The 13,741-nt window shown below is 35.3% G+C and overlaps 1 protein-coding gene across 1 annotated transcript; it reads right to left on the reverse strand.

Moving 5' to 3' along the window:
- Nucleotides 1-2,943: 2,943 nt before the first annotated feature.
- LOC126689977 (homocysteine S-methyltransferase 1) lies at nt 2,944-12,574 on the reverse strand. The gene is made up of 7 exons (XM_050385129.1): nt 12,228-12,574; nt 12,065-12,121; nt 11,097-11,302; nt 4,869-4,998; nt 3,764-3,967; nt 3,601-3,672; nt 2,944-3,410 (listed from the first exon to the last, which is right to left on the reverse strand). The coding sequence occupies exons 1-7, from the start codon at nt 12,390-12,392 to the stop codon at nt 3,267-3,269; spliced, it is 978 nt and encodes a 325-aa protein (XP_050241086.1). The 5' UTR covers nt 12,393-12,574; the 3' UTR covers nt 2,944-3,266.
- Nucleotides 12,575-13,741: the final 1,167 nt, after the last annotated feature.

Below are 13,741 nucleotides of genomic sequence, written 5' to 3' on the forward strand. Positions count from 1 at the left end.
TCAATTTCCCCCAATTCCATGAGCATCTGGTGTACCTTGTTTGGATGGTCGTTGGAATTAAAAGCTATTTTTGTTGCCCTTTGGTTTCTGACAAAGTTGTTGATGAACAACTTGCTTAACTTCTAGAATGAAGTTATAGTATTTGGTGGCAACTTGCCAAGCCATACCCTTACTAGGCCCTTCAAAGTTGTAGGAAAGGCCTTGCATATGATTTCATTTGGAATGCCTTGGAGATGCATCGTCGACTTGAATGTAGTAATGTGATCGCAAGGATCTCGCGTTCCATCATACGAGTCTAGAGTAGGCATCTTGAACTTTGAGGGTATGAGATGATTTGTGGTTGATGCAGTGAAAGGATAGTCAGTCCTGTGGATGAGGTCGTCTATGCGTGTTCTTCCTCCCATAGAGCCCTTCATTTTTCTTATGGCTATCTTCACCTAGTCCACTTCTCTCTCCAAGTGTGGTACTTCGTGGGTGGTGGTTCCCCTTTACCGATCTTCTTCTGTAATGCCACTTTTTGCCCTCCTTTCCTCTAGGTTTAGTCCAGACTCTTCTCAGTTTGCATGTCGGCGTTGACAATGCCTCTTCTTGTGGACTTTTTTGGTTTTGTGATGCTAACTTCATGACTGTAGCCGCCATAGACTGCAACTGTTGCTGGACAAAATCTGGTGGAGGGTCAAGGGCGTGATTTGGATGATTGGTAGCATCTCCATCATTTGGATGTTCTGAACTAGTGGCTACTGATCTAGTTCAACCGTACAACCTTTTGTCTTCAGGAGCAAAGTGGCAGTAACTCACTTTTCTCACAAACGACGCCAACTGATGATGCTCGAAAATCAGTAGGCTGAATGCTTCGAACTCCAACGACAGTTGAATGACCTAGAAAATAAGAAAGGGACTATCGAAGGTGACCGGAGTGAACCGATTAAAGACCCTTCGACGGTTAAGTCAGTTTTCTCTTTAGGACTCAAGTATAATAAGTGGATGAATAGTAGAACATACCCTAGGTTAGTGAGATTGAGTCTTTTTTATAGAGAGTTTGGAGTGGGTCTACTTGTTAGGTACTACTAACATCATGAGAGATGTGTGGACTTAGTAGGGAGCGTGGAGCGAATTTCGGGGGATTCATCTCATGTTCCGAGATGAAGGATTGTGGTCTAACCATTTGTGATCAGTGGAGAACACTTAAAATTTCACTAAGTGTTTGTTGATCATCCATACCTTGTGGTATGGATGACCTATTTATCTATAGACGACTGATGTTGGTGTATATGACTAATGTTGGTGTAGACGATCTATCTTTCTTTAGAATACATTTCTCCTTGGTGTTACCTTTTTCCCTCATCCTTCTAGACCATCATCTTAGACGAACTCTGTTTTTGTGTATGACTCATATGGACAATAAACACTTTATAATTACCCATCAAATACTATATGGGAAATAATATTTTTATGCTTCACCTTCTAGGTTCTTGATTAAGATTGTTTTGTTTTTCATTCTTTCTTGCAACTTTACTTTAAGTTGATGAATCATTGTATTTCTTACAACTCTATTTTGGTTTAATACTTTTTGGTGTTGTGCTTTTTGAGTTCCCTATCACAAGCCCCTCCCCCCCCCCCCCTTTTCTCTCTCTCTCTCTCTCTCTCTCTCTCACATTTATAGCGTTAGTTTAATTATTGTTTAAGTTAGTACTTAGTCATTTTGGAAGCAAGAATTTGAATATATATCAAAACACAATCTTGGCTATGTATTTGAAAGTGCCTATCAATTATTTGAGTGATATCATAACGCACTTTAACACAATCTATGTATATAATAATAGGTGAAGCTGAGAGAAACTAAAATTAGAATTCCAAATTAGAGTTCTAATTTTACGCCATGTGTCTTAAATTATTTATTCTTAAAAAGTTTTATTTTTTAATTTTAGAATTAAATATAGAACCACATCATAAATATTCATCCAAGTAGGTTATTAAGTACAAAAACCAAACAGTCTAGAATAAATGAATCATAAAAAAAAATAAAGTGTTTCACAATAATTTTAAAAAAATGGACAATTTACATTTTATACCTAATAATATCCTTACAAAATTTTTTAAAGAATTAACAAAATATGAAAATGAATATCAATAATATTTAAATTATATATATAGGAATTATATTATACATTTTATTGTATATTTTTAAGTATATCTATACATATACATGGGGTTACAAACTAGTTTAGAATAATATGGACACTTAAAAAAATGAATAATATCAATCAAACACACCAAAAATAATAGAATGATAAATTTGCAGAGATAGAGAGATGAAAAATAATTTTAGAAATTGTTTAACTTTTTCGAAGAATAAATTATCTTCAACAAATTTAGAAAAACAAATTATACATTATATAAAAATTACAAAATAATTATCTATTCTCATGCATCGCATGAGATTACAACTAGTTCTATTAGAAGTAGAAACATTGCATTAGTTTCTCTAATAAAAAAAGAAGCTTTGCATTAAAAAGTGTGTTAAAACTCCTTTTTTTCCTGGTTTATTTTATGCTCCATAAATTGTATCTCTGTTGTTGTTGTTGTTTTTTTTTTTTTTTTTTTTTTTTTTTTTTTTTAAACTATAATTTTTTTTTTTTCATTTTTTTTTTTCGAGTGAAGAACGATAGATGACAAATTATAATTAGTAGAGTACAAAGTAAAACACAAAAAGTGCACAAATAATTTGTATTTTCCTTTTTAAAATATATAAAGTATAAACACTAGTTATTCTTGATCAATCTTTGTTATGACCTTACTCAATTGTTATAACCCCTTCAGGACTCTTCCTCAAGTTCTGAGATTAATGAAACAGTAATTCGCGTGAACCTGTTTTTTAAATAATGGAATTATTTTGCCGTTTTAAATGTGCACCAGAAAATTGTAGTCACGGTAATGGATGAGATCTTATATTACGATGAAGCCCAGTAAGTATTTAATATTGATTACACTAAATGACCACACTAGTTTTTCATCGTCATTTAAGTACAAAATTTGCTCTAGAAACGAAATGTATTTTCCTTTGTAGTTCATTTCGCAAATAGTAATGGGATGCATAGTCTCTAAGATTAAAAACTGATGATATTCTTGATCTTCTCTCTCTTTCTCCATTCTTTTAATGAGTAAAAATATGAGGTAAAACAAATTCAATGGAAACAACTCAGAAAAGTAAAGCCACTTGGTGCAAGTTGAAAGAATGAAATCAACTGCCTAGCTATCTCCTTTGCTTAGGAACTTTCTTTCAAAACCTTTGAAATGGCTAGAATGGTGGAAGGTGTTGTCCGACAACAGCCTCCAACGAGTCTAGCTCCTGAGTTGCGCCATCTTGTTGCAAAAACTTCAAATTTGTCATAACCAAAACATTTTGATGGCTGTCAACCAAACCACAGAAATAAATTAATTAATAGAAGCAACTTCAGAATGCGTACGTGTATGTTTGTGTGTGAGAGAGAGGGGAAGATATCCAGTGAATCAAGCATATGTCACATCCCCATGTGAGAGTGGTGCTACTTATGCCCAATACATATGATACTTATTTGTATTCAAACAACCCTTACTCACCAGCCATCTCTTAGCTCTGCCATCCCATTCCTCACCACTATTAGGGTATACAATTATTGCCTTCTTGGTTAACTGGAGAGAAAATTGTCATTCAATTACTGATAGTATAAAATCAAATTCTTTCTGTTTCGGCAAATCAATTGGCATAAATTGTAGGAATTACCTCCTTAAATTTGTGGATAAGGGTTTCAATAAAATGGGGAGGTGCACAGTTTATTCCAACTGCATGCACCTTGTTGCTCTTATTTATTATATCCAGGCACTCCTTAAAACTCTCTCCTGATGGGGCATTCTCACCATCTACAGAGCTAAAACAGATCCAAGATGGAACTTCAATGTTCTCTTCTTCAAGCAACTCAACACAGGCCTGCAAATTGTATTTCAATAATGCAGAAGCTGTCAAGTGAAAACACAAAGGTAAAAAAAAAAATGCAGAAAAATAAAAAAGAAAGTTCCAATTCTCATGGGTTTACAAAATAAGTAGGAATCAACATAGAAGTTTCAGTGTGACGTCACCTTTAAGTGATACTAAAAAAGTACATGTAGAATTTCATTTCCAGATATAAATAAACGACATAGTTGGTCAGTACACAACAACAAATTCAAGCTGGAATGAATGTTCACTTGAAGCATTTAACATAAAATTTTTATATTGGTTTCCTGCCCTAGGCTCTGTAGCTTTGAAATTATGAAAATATTAGTGCTGGTCAAATGATAAGGTACAAACTGAAAAGGTAATTGGTATTTGAAATTTCTGACTACTGAGATAGGATCAATAACGATTTATCAACATCCTTACACAGCCCATAATCTGTCTATCATTTGTTTTTAAGAACATAAAATTGTCAATCATTATGTAAAATCATGCTACAATGATTTTAGTGAATCACATTGAAATATTAGATAAATCATACAAATACATCTTCAGTTTTTAACCTGTAGGCCCAATAAGCGAAGGCAACAAGTGAATCACATATTCTCACCAGTAAAAAGAATACATCAAGAAATTAAATGCCTGAGATTAGGCCTGAATAATTCATTCAAATAAAAGTTTCTGGCTTACGAAATTTGTCAGGATCACTTGCAATTCACAAAGCAAAGTCATAGTTATTTTCTTGTGATTAATGTACAGAGAGAACTAACACCATTACAGTCAGATTTTGATATTGCTCAAAGGCAATTCAAATGTCCTTCTTGTTCCATGGAATTATTAGCTCAACTAAAAGCAACTATCATTCCACAAAAGCATATTTGGGTAAGGAACAGACCTGAGCTTCAATTTTATTGGGAATAGTCTCAAAGGCAAGTAAATCCGGACCTGCTTCCACTAATACTTGCAATCTGCGCCGGTGGAAATCCTTCAGCTTATCCAAATTCACATCCAGGCCATAACACCCACTGGAAGCAAATGACATTAACACATAAGAATATGATAATACTTACTATATAGAATATGTTAGGTTCTAAGACTTTAGGAAATAAATGTATTAGAACTTCAATGTGTATTGTGTTAACAAACCATGATCAAAACTTAGAGTCTAGATTTAGGCTACTCAAAGTGTGTTTATGTGTAAAGTTGGAATTAAGTGATTGCAGAATTTACTAGACTAAATCTGCAAGGCTCGATCGATCGAAAATTAGACTTGATCAATCAAACATCGAACAGATTGTTTTTTCTGCAGAATTTCCAACTCAGCCTAAGCTCATATGATGTGTAGGATTTTATGTTTTGCTTCAAGTATAAAAAGAAAAACCCTAGCCATGTTTTAGAGGTTGATTGATATGCTCTGTATGTGAATCTTCTGTGAGATCTAGAGGTGTTTATCTTCATACACACTTAAGATTATCAAGATCAAAATTGATGTCAAGAACTTAGTTATCTCTTCAGTTGCTGTTTCAAGAGCTTAAAGAAAAACACAAGTAGGAGAACTTGTGGTTGCTATGAATCAAAGATAGAAGTAGTCTATTGATTCAGAACTGTCACGTGGTCGTGGTAGTAAGTTTTCTACTCAAGGTAACAATAGGATGTTAGTGGTCTAAGTCTTATTATATAAACTTCAATTCTTTCATAGTGAATCTATTTTACCTTAAGAATAGCTAGGTTAAATCCTTCCCAGGTTTTTTACTGGTTTAGTTTTCCTGGGTTATCATATCGTGTGTTCTTTATATTTCCACACTATTTACTTGATATGATTTGAATGTGTTTAACCTAGATCTTATTAATGAACTTGTTAATTAACTTGGCTTAATATTAGGTTAAACAACTTGTGTTTAAGGGGTCTAAAAATGTACAAGTGGTATCAGAGCTGGTTAGCTCTAATATTTAGATCCTTTGATCTAAGAGTTGATCCTTGACTCCTGTTGTCATGGATTCTTTGAAGTTCTTATTGCTAAAAGTCCAACTTGTCTACTTTTGGTTTGCGCCTCTTGTTGCTTTTGTTAAGACTTTCCTTGAGTATCTTGGAAAAAATTACATGTAATGATAGTTATGTGTGTTATACTGTTTTAACCGTCTTAAAGGCATGTGATTCTTATCTTTGGTATTTGGATAGTGGTTATTCCAGGCATATGACAAGAAATAAACCTTTATTCAAAACACTTTTTGAAGGAAAGATTGGGACAGTCACATTTGGAGATGGAAGCAAATCTATAATCAGAGGCATTGGAACAGTGGACATTCTAGGTTTGTCAATTTTTGAAGATGTTTGGTATGTTGATGGACTGAAGGCTAACTTACTCAACATCAGTCAGATTTGTGACAATGGACTGAATGTTCTCTTTACCAAGTATGAATGTGAGATACTTGATGGAGGAGGTGACTGCATGTGTATTGGTGTTAGGACAGTTGACAACTGTTATGATATAACACCAAGTATAAGCAACAAGTGTTTCAGTGCAAAGATCAAGTAGACTTATGGCATCAATGGTTGGGACACACAAGTCACAAGCAATTAGAGAAGATTTTCAAGTGTGATGCAGCTATTGGTTTGCCCAAGTTTGAAAAAATAGAAAAGTGCATATGTGGACCATGTCAGATGGGTAAACAAGTGAAGTCCAAGCATCCGTTGTAACTGTAATTCAAACTTCAAGACCTCTAGAGTTGTTGCACATTGATCTCATGGGTCCTGCCAGAGTTCAGAGCTTAGGTGGAAAGAAGTATATTCTAGTTGTTGTGGATGATTTCACTAGATATATTTAGGTTGTGCTTTTGAGAGATAAAGTTGAGGCTCTTGAAAAGATGATGCACTTGTGCAAGAAATTGCAAGTTGAGAAAGGTACTCTAATAGCCAGAATTAGAGTGATCATGGAAGAGAATTTGAAAACACAAAACTGGCTACCTTCTGTAATGATCAAGGCACACATCAAGAGTTCTCATCACCCAAGACACCACAACAGAATGGAATTGTGAAACGGAAGAATAGGGTTGTTCAAGAGATGGCTCATGTCATGCTAAATAACAAAAAGATGCCCAAGTCCTTTTGGGGAGAAGCAGTTAACATTGCTTGCCATACACTCAACCGAGTATATTTCAGACCTGATTCCAAGAAAACTCCTTATGAACTCTGGAGAGGAAAGAAACCTGTTGTCAAATACTTCAGGATATTTGGTAGTGACTGTTATATTCTGTGTAATAGGGAGAACCTAGAAAAGTTTGATGCAAAGAGCAACAAGGAATACTTTCTGCGATACTCTTCCACTAGTAGAGCATACAGAGTATACAATCTGAGAACTAAAACAGTCATGGAGTCTTCAAATATGGTGACCAATGATAAACTATGTTCAGAAACTCATGCAAAAAACACACCTTCAGTTCAAGAAAAGACTATAGAGGTTGATGATTCTATTCCTGATGATTATGTTGGGAAGCATAGTGATGAAGAGCTACTGTTGTTGAATGATGCTGTTTCAGTACCATCAAGTTCAGAACCATCCATACCGGTTTGTGAAACTCAACAAGAACAAAGTGAGCCTAGTTCTTCAACTGAACAAAAAGGTACCTCCACATCTTTGGTCAAAAGTCCATCTTCTAGAGTAAAGTTAAATCACCTTGCCACAAACATATTGGGTAGTTTGAATGATAACATGAGATTAAGATCCAAAGCATTGAATGTAATTACTTACTTATGCTATTTATCCCAATTTGAACTAAAAAATGTGGATGAAGCACTTCAAGATGCTGATTGGGTTAATTCTATGCATGAAGAACTTCAATAATTTGGTCGGAATAATATGTGGGAATTAGTTCCTAGATCAAAGAGAGTAAATGTGATTGGAACTAAGTGGATTTTTAAGAACAAGTCGGATGAACATGGTACAGTCATTAGAAATAAATCAAGATTTTTTGCTCAAGGATACACATAAGTGGAAGTGATTGATTTTGATGAGACTTTTGCACCGATAGCAAGATTGGAATCCATTAGGATACTTTTCGCAATAGCAAGTCATTTGAATTTCAAGCTGTATTGAATGGATGTCAAGAGTACATTCTTGAAAGGAATGTTGCAAGAAAAGGTGTATATTGAACAACCAAAGGGTTTTGTTGATCCTCACAAACCGAATGATGTCTACAAGTTGAAGAGAGCCCTCTATGATTTGAAACAAGCTCCCAGGGCATGGTATGGTAAGTTAACTGCGTATCTCATTGAGCATGGATTCAAAAGAGGATTTGCAAATACTACTCTCTTCATACAAAAGGATAATAATTATTTTGTAATAGTTCAAATTTATGTTGATGATATTGTTTTTGGTACTATTAATGATTCTCTTGCTCAATCTTTTGCAGATGAAATGAAAAAGATGTTTGAAATGAGTATGGTTGTTGAACTAACTTATTTCTTAGGATTGCAGGTGAAGCAAACGAATTCTGAAATTTACATCAACCAAGCAAAGTATGCCAGAAATCTTGTCATGAGATTTGAACTTGAAAAGGCTGCACATGCTAGAATACCAATGGCTGCTAATGCAAAGCTAACCAATGATCCATTAGATAAGTCTGTAGATGTTACATTATATAGAAGCATGATTGATTGTCTTTTGTATTTAACTGCAAGTCGTCCTGATATTGCCTTCAGTTTTGGTATATGTTCTAGATTTCAATCTAATCCTAAAGTTTTACATTTAAATGTTGTTAAAAGAATCATAAAATATGTTGGTAGAACTTGTGATTATGGGTTGTTTTATAGTAAAGAGTCAAATTTGTCTCTTGCTGAATACTTAGATTCAAATTGGGCTGGCAATGCCAATGATAGAAAAAACACCACTAGTGGGTGTTTTTATGTAGAAGTTAATCTTGTTGCGTGAATTAGTAAAAAACAAAATTCTGTCTCTCTGTCTACTGCAAAAGCAGAATATATAGTTGCTGGAAGTTGTTATTCACAGCTTCTTTGAATGAAAAAGCTATTGAGTGATTATGGGATATCACAAGACACCATGGTTGTCTACTGTGATAATTCAAGTGCTATCGATATCTCTAAGAATCCTGTTCAATACTCTAAAACTAAGCACATAGAGATTAGATATCACTTTATTAAGGATCTGGTTGAACGAAAAATTGTGGCTCTTGAATATATCCCTACTAAACATCAAAATGCTGACATCTTCACCAAGCCTTTTGATAGAAGTAAGTTTGAGACACTTCGTCAACTAATTGGTGTGACTCTGTCCCTAATCATCTTTGGCTTTCTTGGTCCTTGTGCTTCATCTCTCTACTCTTTGTGACCATTTTTTTTTTTTTTTTTTTTTTGGGATTTGCATTGCATAACATTCATGCATTTCATGATAGGTTGTTTTTGTTATTCTTTTCAAAATAATAAAATAAAATAAAAAAGGAATGAAAGGAAGGAAAAATGAGTTTTGCATTATTTTTCTTGGACTTATAATCAAGGTTGGTTATATTATCTTTACATAACATGTTTATGTACCTTGAATTTAGTGGACTAAATCTGCAAGGCTCGATTTCGATCGATCGAACCTCGTGCAGATTGTTTTTTCTGCAGAATTTCTAACTTAGCCCAAGCCCATATGACATGTAGGGTTTTATGTTTTGCTTCAAGTATAAAAGGAAAAACTCTAACCACGTTTTAGAGGTTGATTGATATGCTGTGTGTGTGAATCTTCTGTGAGATTCAGAGGTTTTTACCTTCATATACACTTAGGGTTATCAAGATCAAGATTGATGTCAAGAACTTGATGATCTCTTCAGTTGCTATTTCAAGAGCTTAAAGAAAAACACAAGTTGGAGAACTTGTGGTTATTGTGGATCAAAGAGAGAAAATAGTTCGTGGACTCGGAGCTGTCACGTGGTCGTGGTAGTAAGTTTTCTACTCGAGGTAACAATAAGACGTTAGTGGTCTAAGTCTTATTGTACAAATTTCAATTTTTTCATAGTGAATTTGTTTTACCTTGAGGATAGCTAGGTTAAATCCTCCCTAGCTTTTTTACCGGTTTAGTTTTCCTGAGTTATCATATCGTGTGTTCTTTATATTTCCGCACTATTTACATGATGTGAGCATTTGGATTACGTTTTCTCCATTATGTCTCAGCGTTTGCGTTTACTGACCACGGGGACCCATGCTACAGTGCGTAAAAATAAATGCGCAACTCTTCCCAATTGAAACGTAGGATGAAATCAGCTTGAACATACCGTTTCATTAAAAGTTGGGCGTGTTCGTGTATTGCTCTGTGTTCTTCACCATTCTTCGTGTTCTTCACCGATCAAACCCAGAACATGACTATTCATGTTCTTGAAACCCAGCAAACCCATCAAAACAAAAGATCAAAACAGTGAAACCAAAACCATACGAATCAAACCCATGTGAAAAAAAATCAAACCCATCAAACCCAGCAACCGATCAAACGGATCTACCCAGCAAACGCAAATCAGACCCATCACCAATCTCAACCTCACCCAGCACCATCAACTTCCCATATCAAACCCATCAAACCCACTGCCGATCAACCCATCAAACCCACCGCTGATCAACCCATCCACCACCACCGAGGGAACCCGATCTTCACCGGCGTCGGATTGGGTTGTCTTCCTCATGGATTTACATTCTAAGCTCTTCGCCAGCATTGCTGAGACGTAGGTCTTCCTCTCTTCCTTTCTTTGGTGGGCGTGGAACTCTCTAGACACAGGCATTAGCTAGGGTGGGTGAGGAGTTAATAGAAGGGGGGGGGGGGGGAAAGAAGTAAAAACACATTTTTAGCTGAGCTACAGTACTCGGACCCAAAAATAATCAGCACGCGTTTTTCACTTATTTGCTACAATGTTTTCAGTTTTCAATTTTCAGAAAAATCAGCGGTATCCAAATGGACCCGATATGATTTGAATGTGTTTAACCTAGATCTTATTAATGAACTTGTTAATTAACTTGGCTTAATATTAGGTTAAACAACTTATGTTTAAGGGGTTTAAAAACTTACAGAATATAACTATGTGAATACAAAAATGGAGATAACTAGCTGTCAACTTTGTTTATAGTGTTGAAAGGCACCTGTACTCCGAACCATCAGCAAGATAAGCTCCATAGCTTCCAATGGAGGCTGCAACCAAAGCCCTGTTATAGCAATGTCCAGGAGTCCTTCCCAATGAATTCCAAAAACTATCCCGAGCTTCAACAGCCAACTTGACACTCTTCTCTAATAATGACTCCCCTTCTTCGATCGAAAGTCCTCTGGACAGAAATCCGGGCAGGGTGGCCTATGAATATAATGAAGAAGTATGGTAAAAAGGAGTTACAATGACTAAAGAGAATAGGAGATTATAAGGAAATCTAGCATCCAAAAGCACATGCACTCCTGCACAATCTTTGGAGGCAGAAACAATCAAGAGATAATCTTCACTAAAATAAAAAATTAACAGGCTTACTTAGCAAAACATCATTCTAGCCTGATATATCAAAAAATTGGATGGAAATTAGAATATCACTGTTAGTGCCGAATGGTGTCAAAATAAATAGTGGAAAAAGGTACATTTATTTATTTGTTTATTTTTCACTGAAAAGTGATAAGGAGGTTGCATTCTGGTTCTAGATGCCACCAACATCCATGTTCGACTACATATATGCTATAATTGGCACCTAACAGGCTAACAGCTCAACTCTATCACACTGCCCTGTTGTTAAACATGTTATATACACTTACCCAGCACAATACTTTTATTAGCACATCCATTCCAGAATCCATAATCGCTTTGAAAGCCCAAAAGTCCAACTACTAATTGTGATTCACACACAATATCCCTAATTGCTTCAATATTATTAGCCAATACTTAAATGGGACATTGCATACTTCTATACAACATTGATTCAAAATCTTTTTGAAACCACAATCAAATAACTTTATTTTTTATGACACAGGAACAAAATGATAAACAAAGATCAACCAAATAAAACTATCTTCTCAAAAAAAAAAAAAAAACTAAAGGTAGTGCGATGTACGAAGGAAGAAAAGAAACACAAACCTGGTAAGATGAAGTGACCAAAATATCAGCACCAGCCTCCAAGTATTCCAAGTGGACCTATACACATTTCAACAACCACAAACTCGTTAAAGTTTCAATATTTTATTTTTTATTTTTTATTTTTTTTTAACGAAGGATGCCTATTGCATACAGAGAGAGCTACCTGCTTGATAAGATGAGGGTCTTTGATGAGACAGAGGGCACTCCAAAGAGGGTCATTGATGACAGCACCATGCCTCTCAAGCTGTGTAGCGAATCCTCCATCAACCACAGCACAACCTCCTGCCTTCTCTATCAAATCTTCCAATGAAGACTTATCCTTCCCCATCTCTCTCTCACTCTCTCTCTAAAGGTTTTTTTTATTTTTTTATATTTTATTTTTGATGAGGCAGCAGTGCACGTTGAGAGAAGGCTTTAATGGCGCCGGTGACAAAGGGGTTGTTGGGTGTTGGACTTTGGAGGATCTTATGTAAATTTTGTGAATGAATGAGGACAAATTACCGGTCAGGTTCTTTTTAACTCGTTCAAACCTCTTGAGACTCAAAACTCTTTTGGTTTGGTCAGTTTGTTGGTCCTACTGACCTCGGTTGGTAAGAAGTTTAAGTTTTTTTTTTCTTTTTTTTTTTTTAACACTGAAAAAAAAAAAAAAAAAAAAAACCAAGGAAAAAGAGAATGGATTTGAGGAATTTAAAGGGGCCAAAATGGCCTATTAGTATTAATTTTTGAAATATTTAGCAACAGAGCACTGTTTCAGAAATAATTAGGGAAATACCATCTTTTCTGGTACTCGAGCTTGGTGAGCTCGAGTACCATGTTTTTTTAATCCACCGTCGCCCCATATTCAAGGAGCCCTATAGCGGCGTTTTTAAGCCCCCATACCAGGTTAAGGGGCCCTATAGTGACGTTTTCGGGCCCTATAGCGGCATTTTCCTGCAAAATTTTTTTATAAGTCCCCATAACAGGTTCAAGGGGCCCTATAGTGGCGTTTTTAAGCCCTATAGTGACGTTTTTGGGCCCTATAGCGGCGTTTTCCTGCAAAATTTTTTTATAAGTCCCCATAACAGGATTAAGGGGCCCTATAGTGGCGTTTTTAAACCCTATAGTGACGTTTTCGGGCCCTATAGCGGCGTTTTTTTTTTTTTGAGAAGATGTTTGACCAATGAAAAGATGGTACTCGAGCTCACCATGCTCGAGTACCAGAAAAAGTGGTATTTCCCTAATTATTTCCGAAACAATGCTCTGTTGCTAAATATTTCAAAAATTAATACTAATGGGCCATTTTGGCCACTTAAAGGTGTATTCTCGGCCCAAAAGTAAGTTCATGAGCTGGTCCCAACTAACTGAGCCCACCCAAATGACCAAGTGTTCGAGCATTGCGTCAACCAAAATAGAAAAATGTAATTACTTTACACATTTAACCCCCCAAAATCACTCACATAAGCCAAGGTAAAAATATGTAAATTTACAAAATTGCTACAATAACTGTGTAAATTTACACGGATGAAAATAGATAATTTGATGTGAAGTGTTTTGAAAAATAAGTATATGTAAAATAGAAAAAGTAGATTCTTATGCTAAAAATAGATGAAATTTTTTGCATAAATTGATGTGAATGCTCTTAAGAGTTAAGACCCAAAAAAGCAAAAAGAGTCACAACTTAAGATGTACTATTACAAA

The sequence above is a fragment of the Quercus robur genome, chromosome 1 (assembly GCF_932294415.1).
Source record: "Quercus robur chromosome 1, dhQueRobu3.1, whole genome shotgun sequence".
Lineage (NCBI taxonomy): Eukaryota > Viridiplantae > Streptophyta > Magnoliopsida > Fagales > Fagaceae > Quercus > Quercus robur.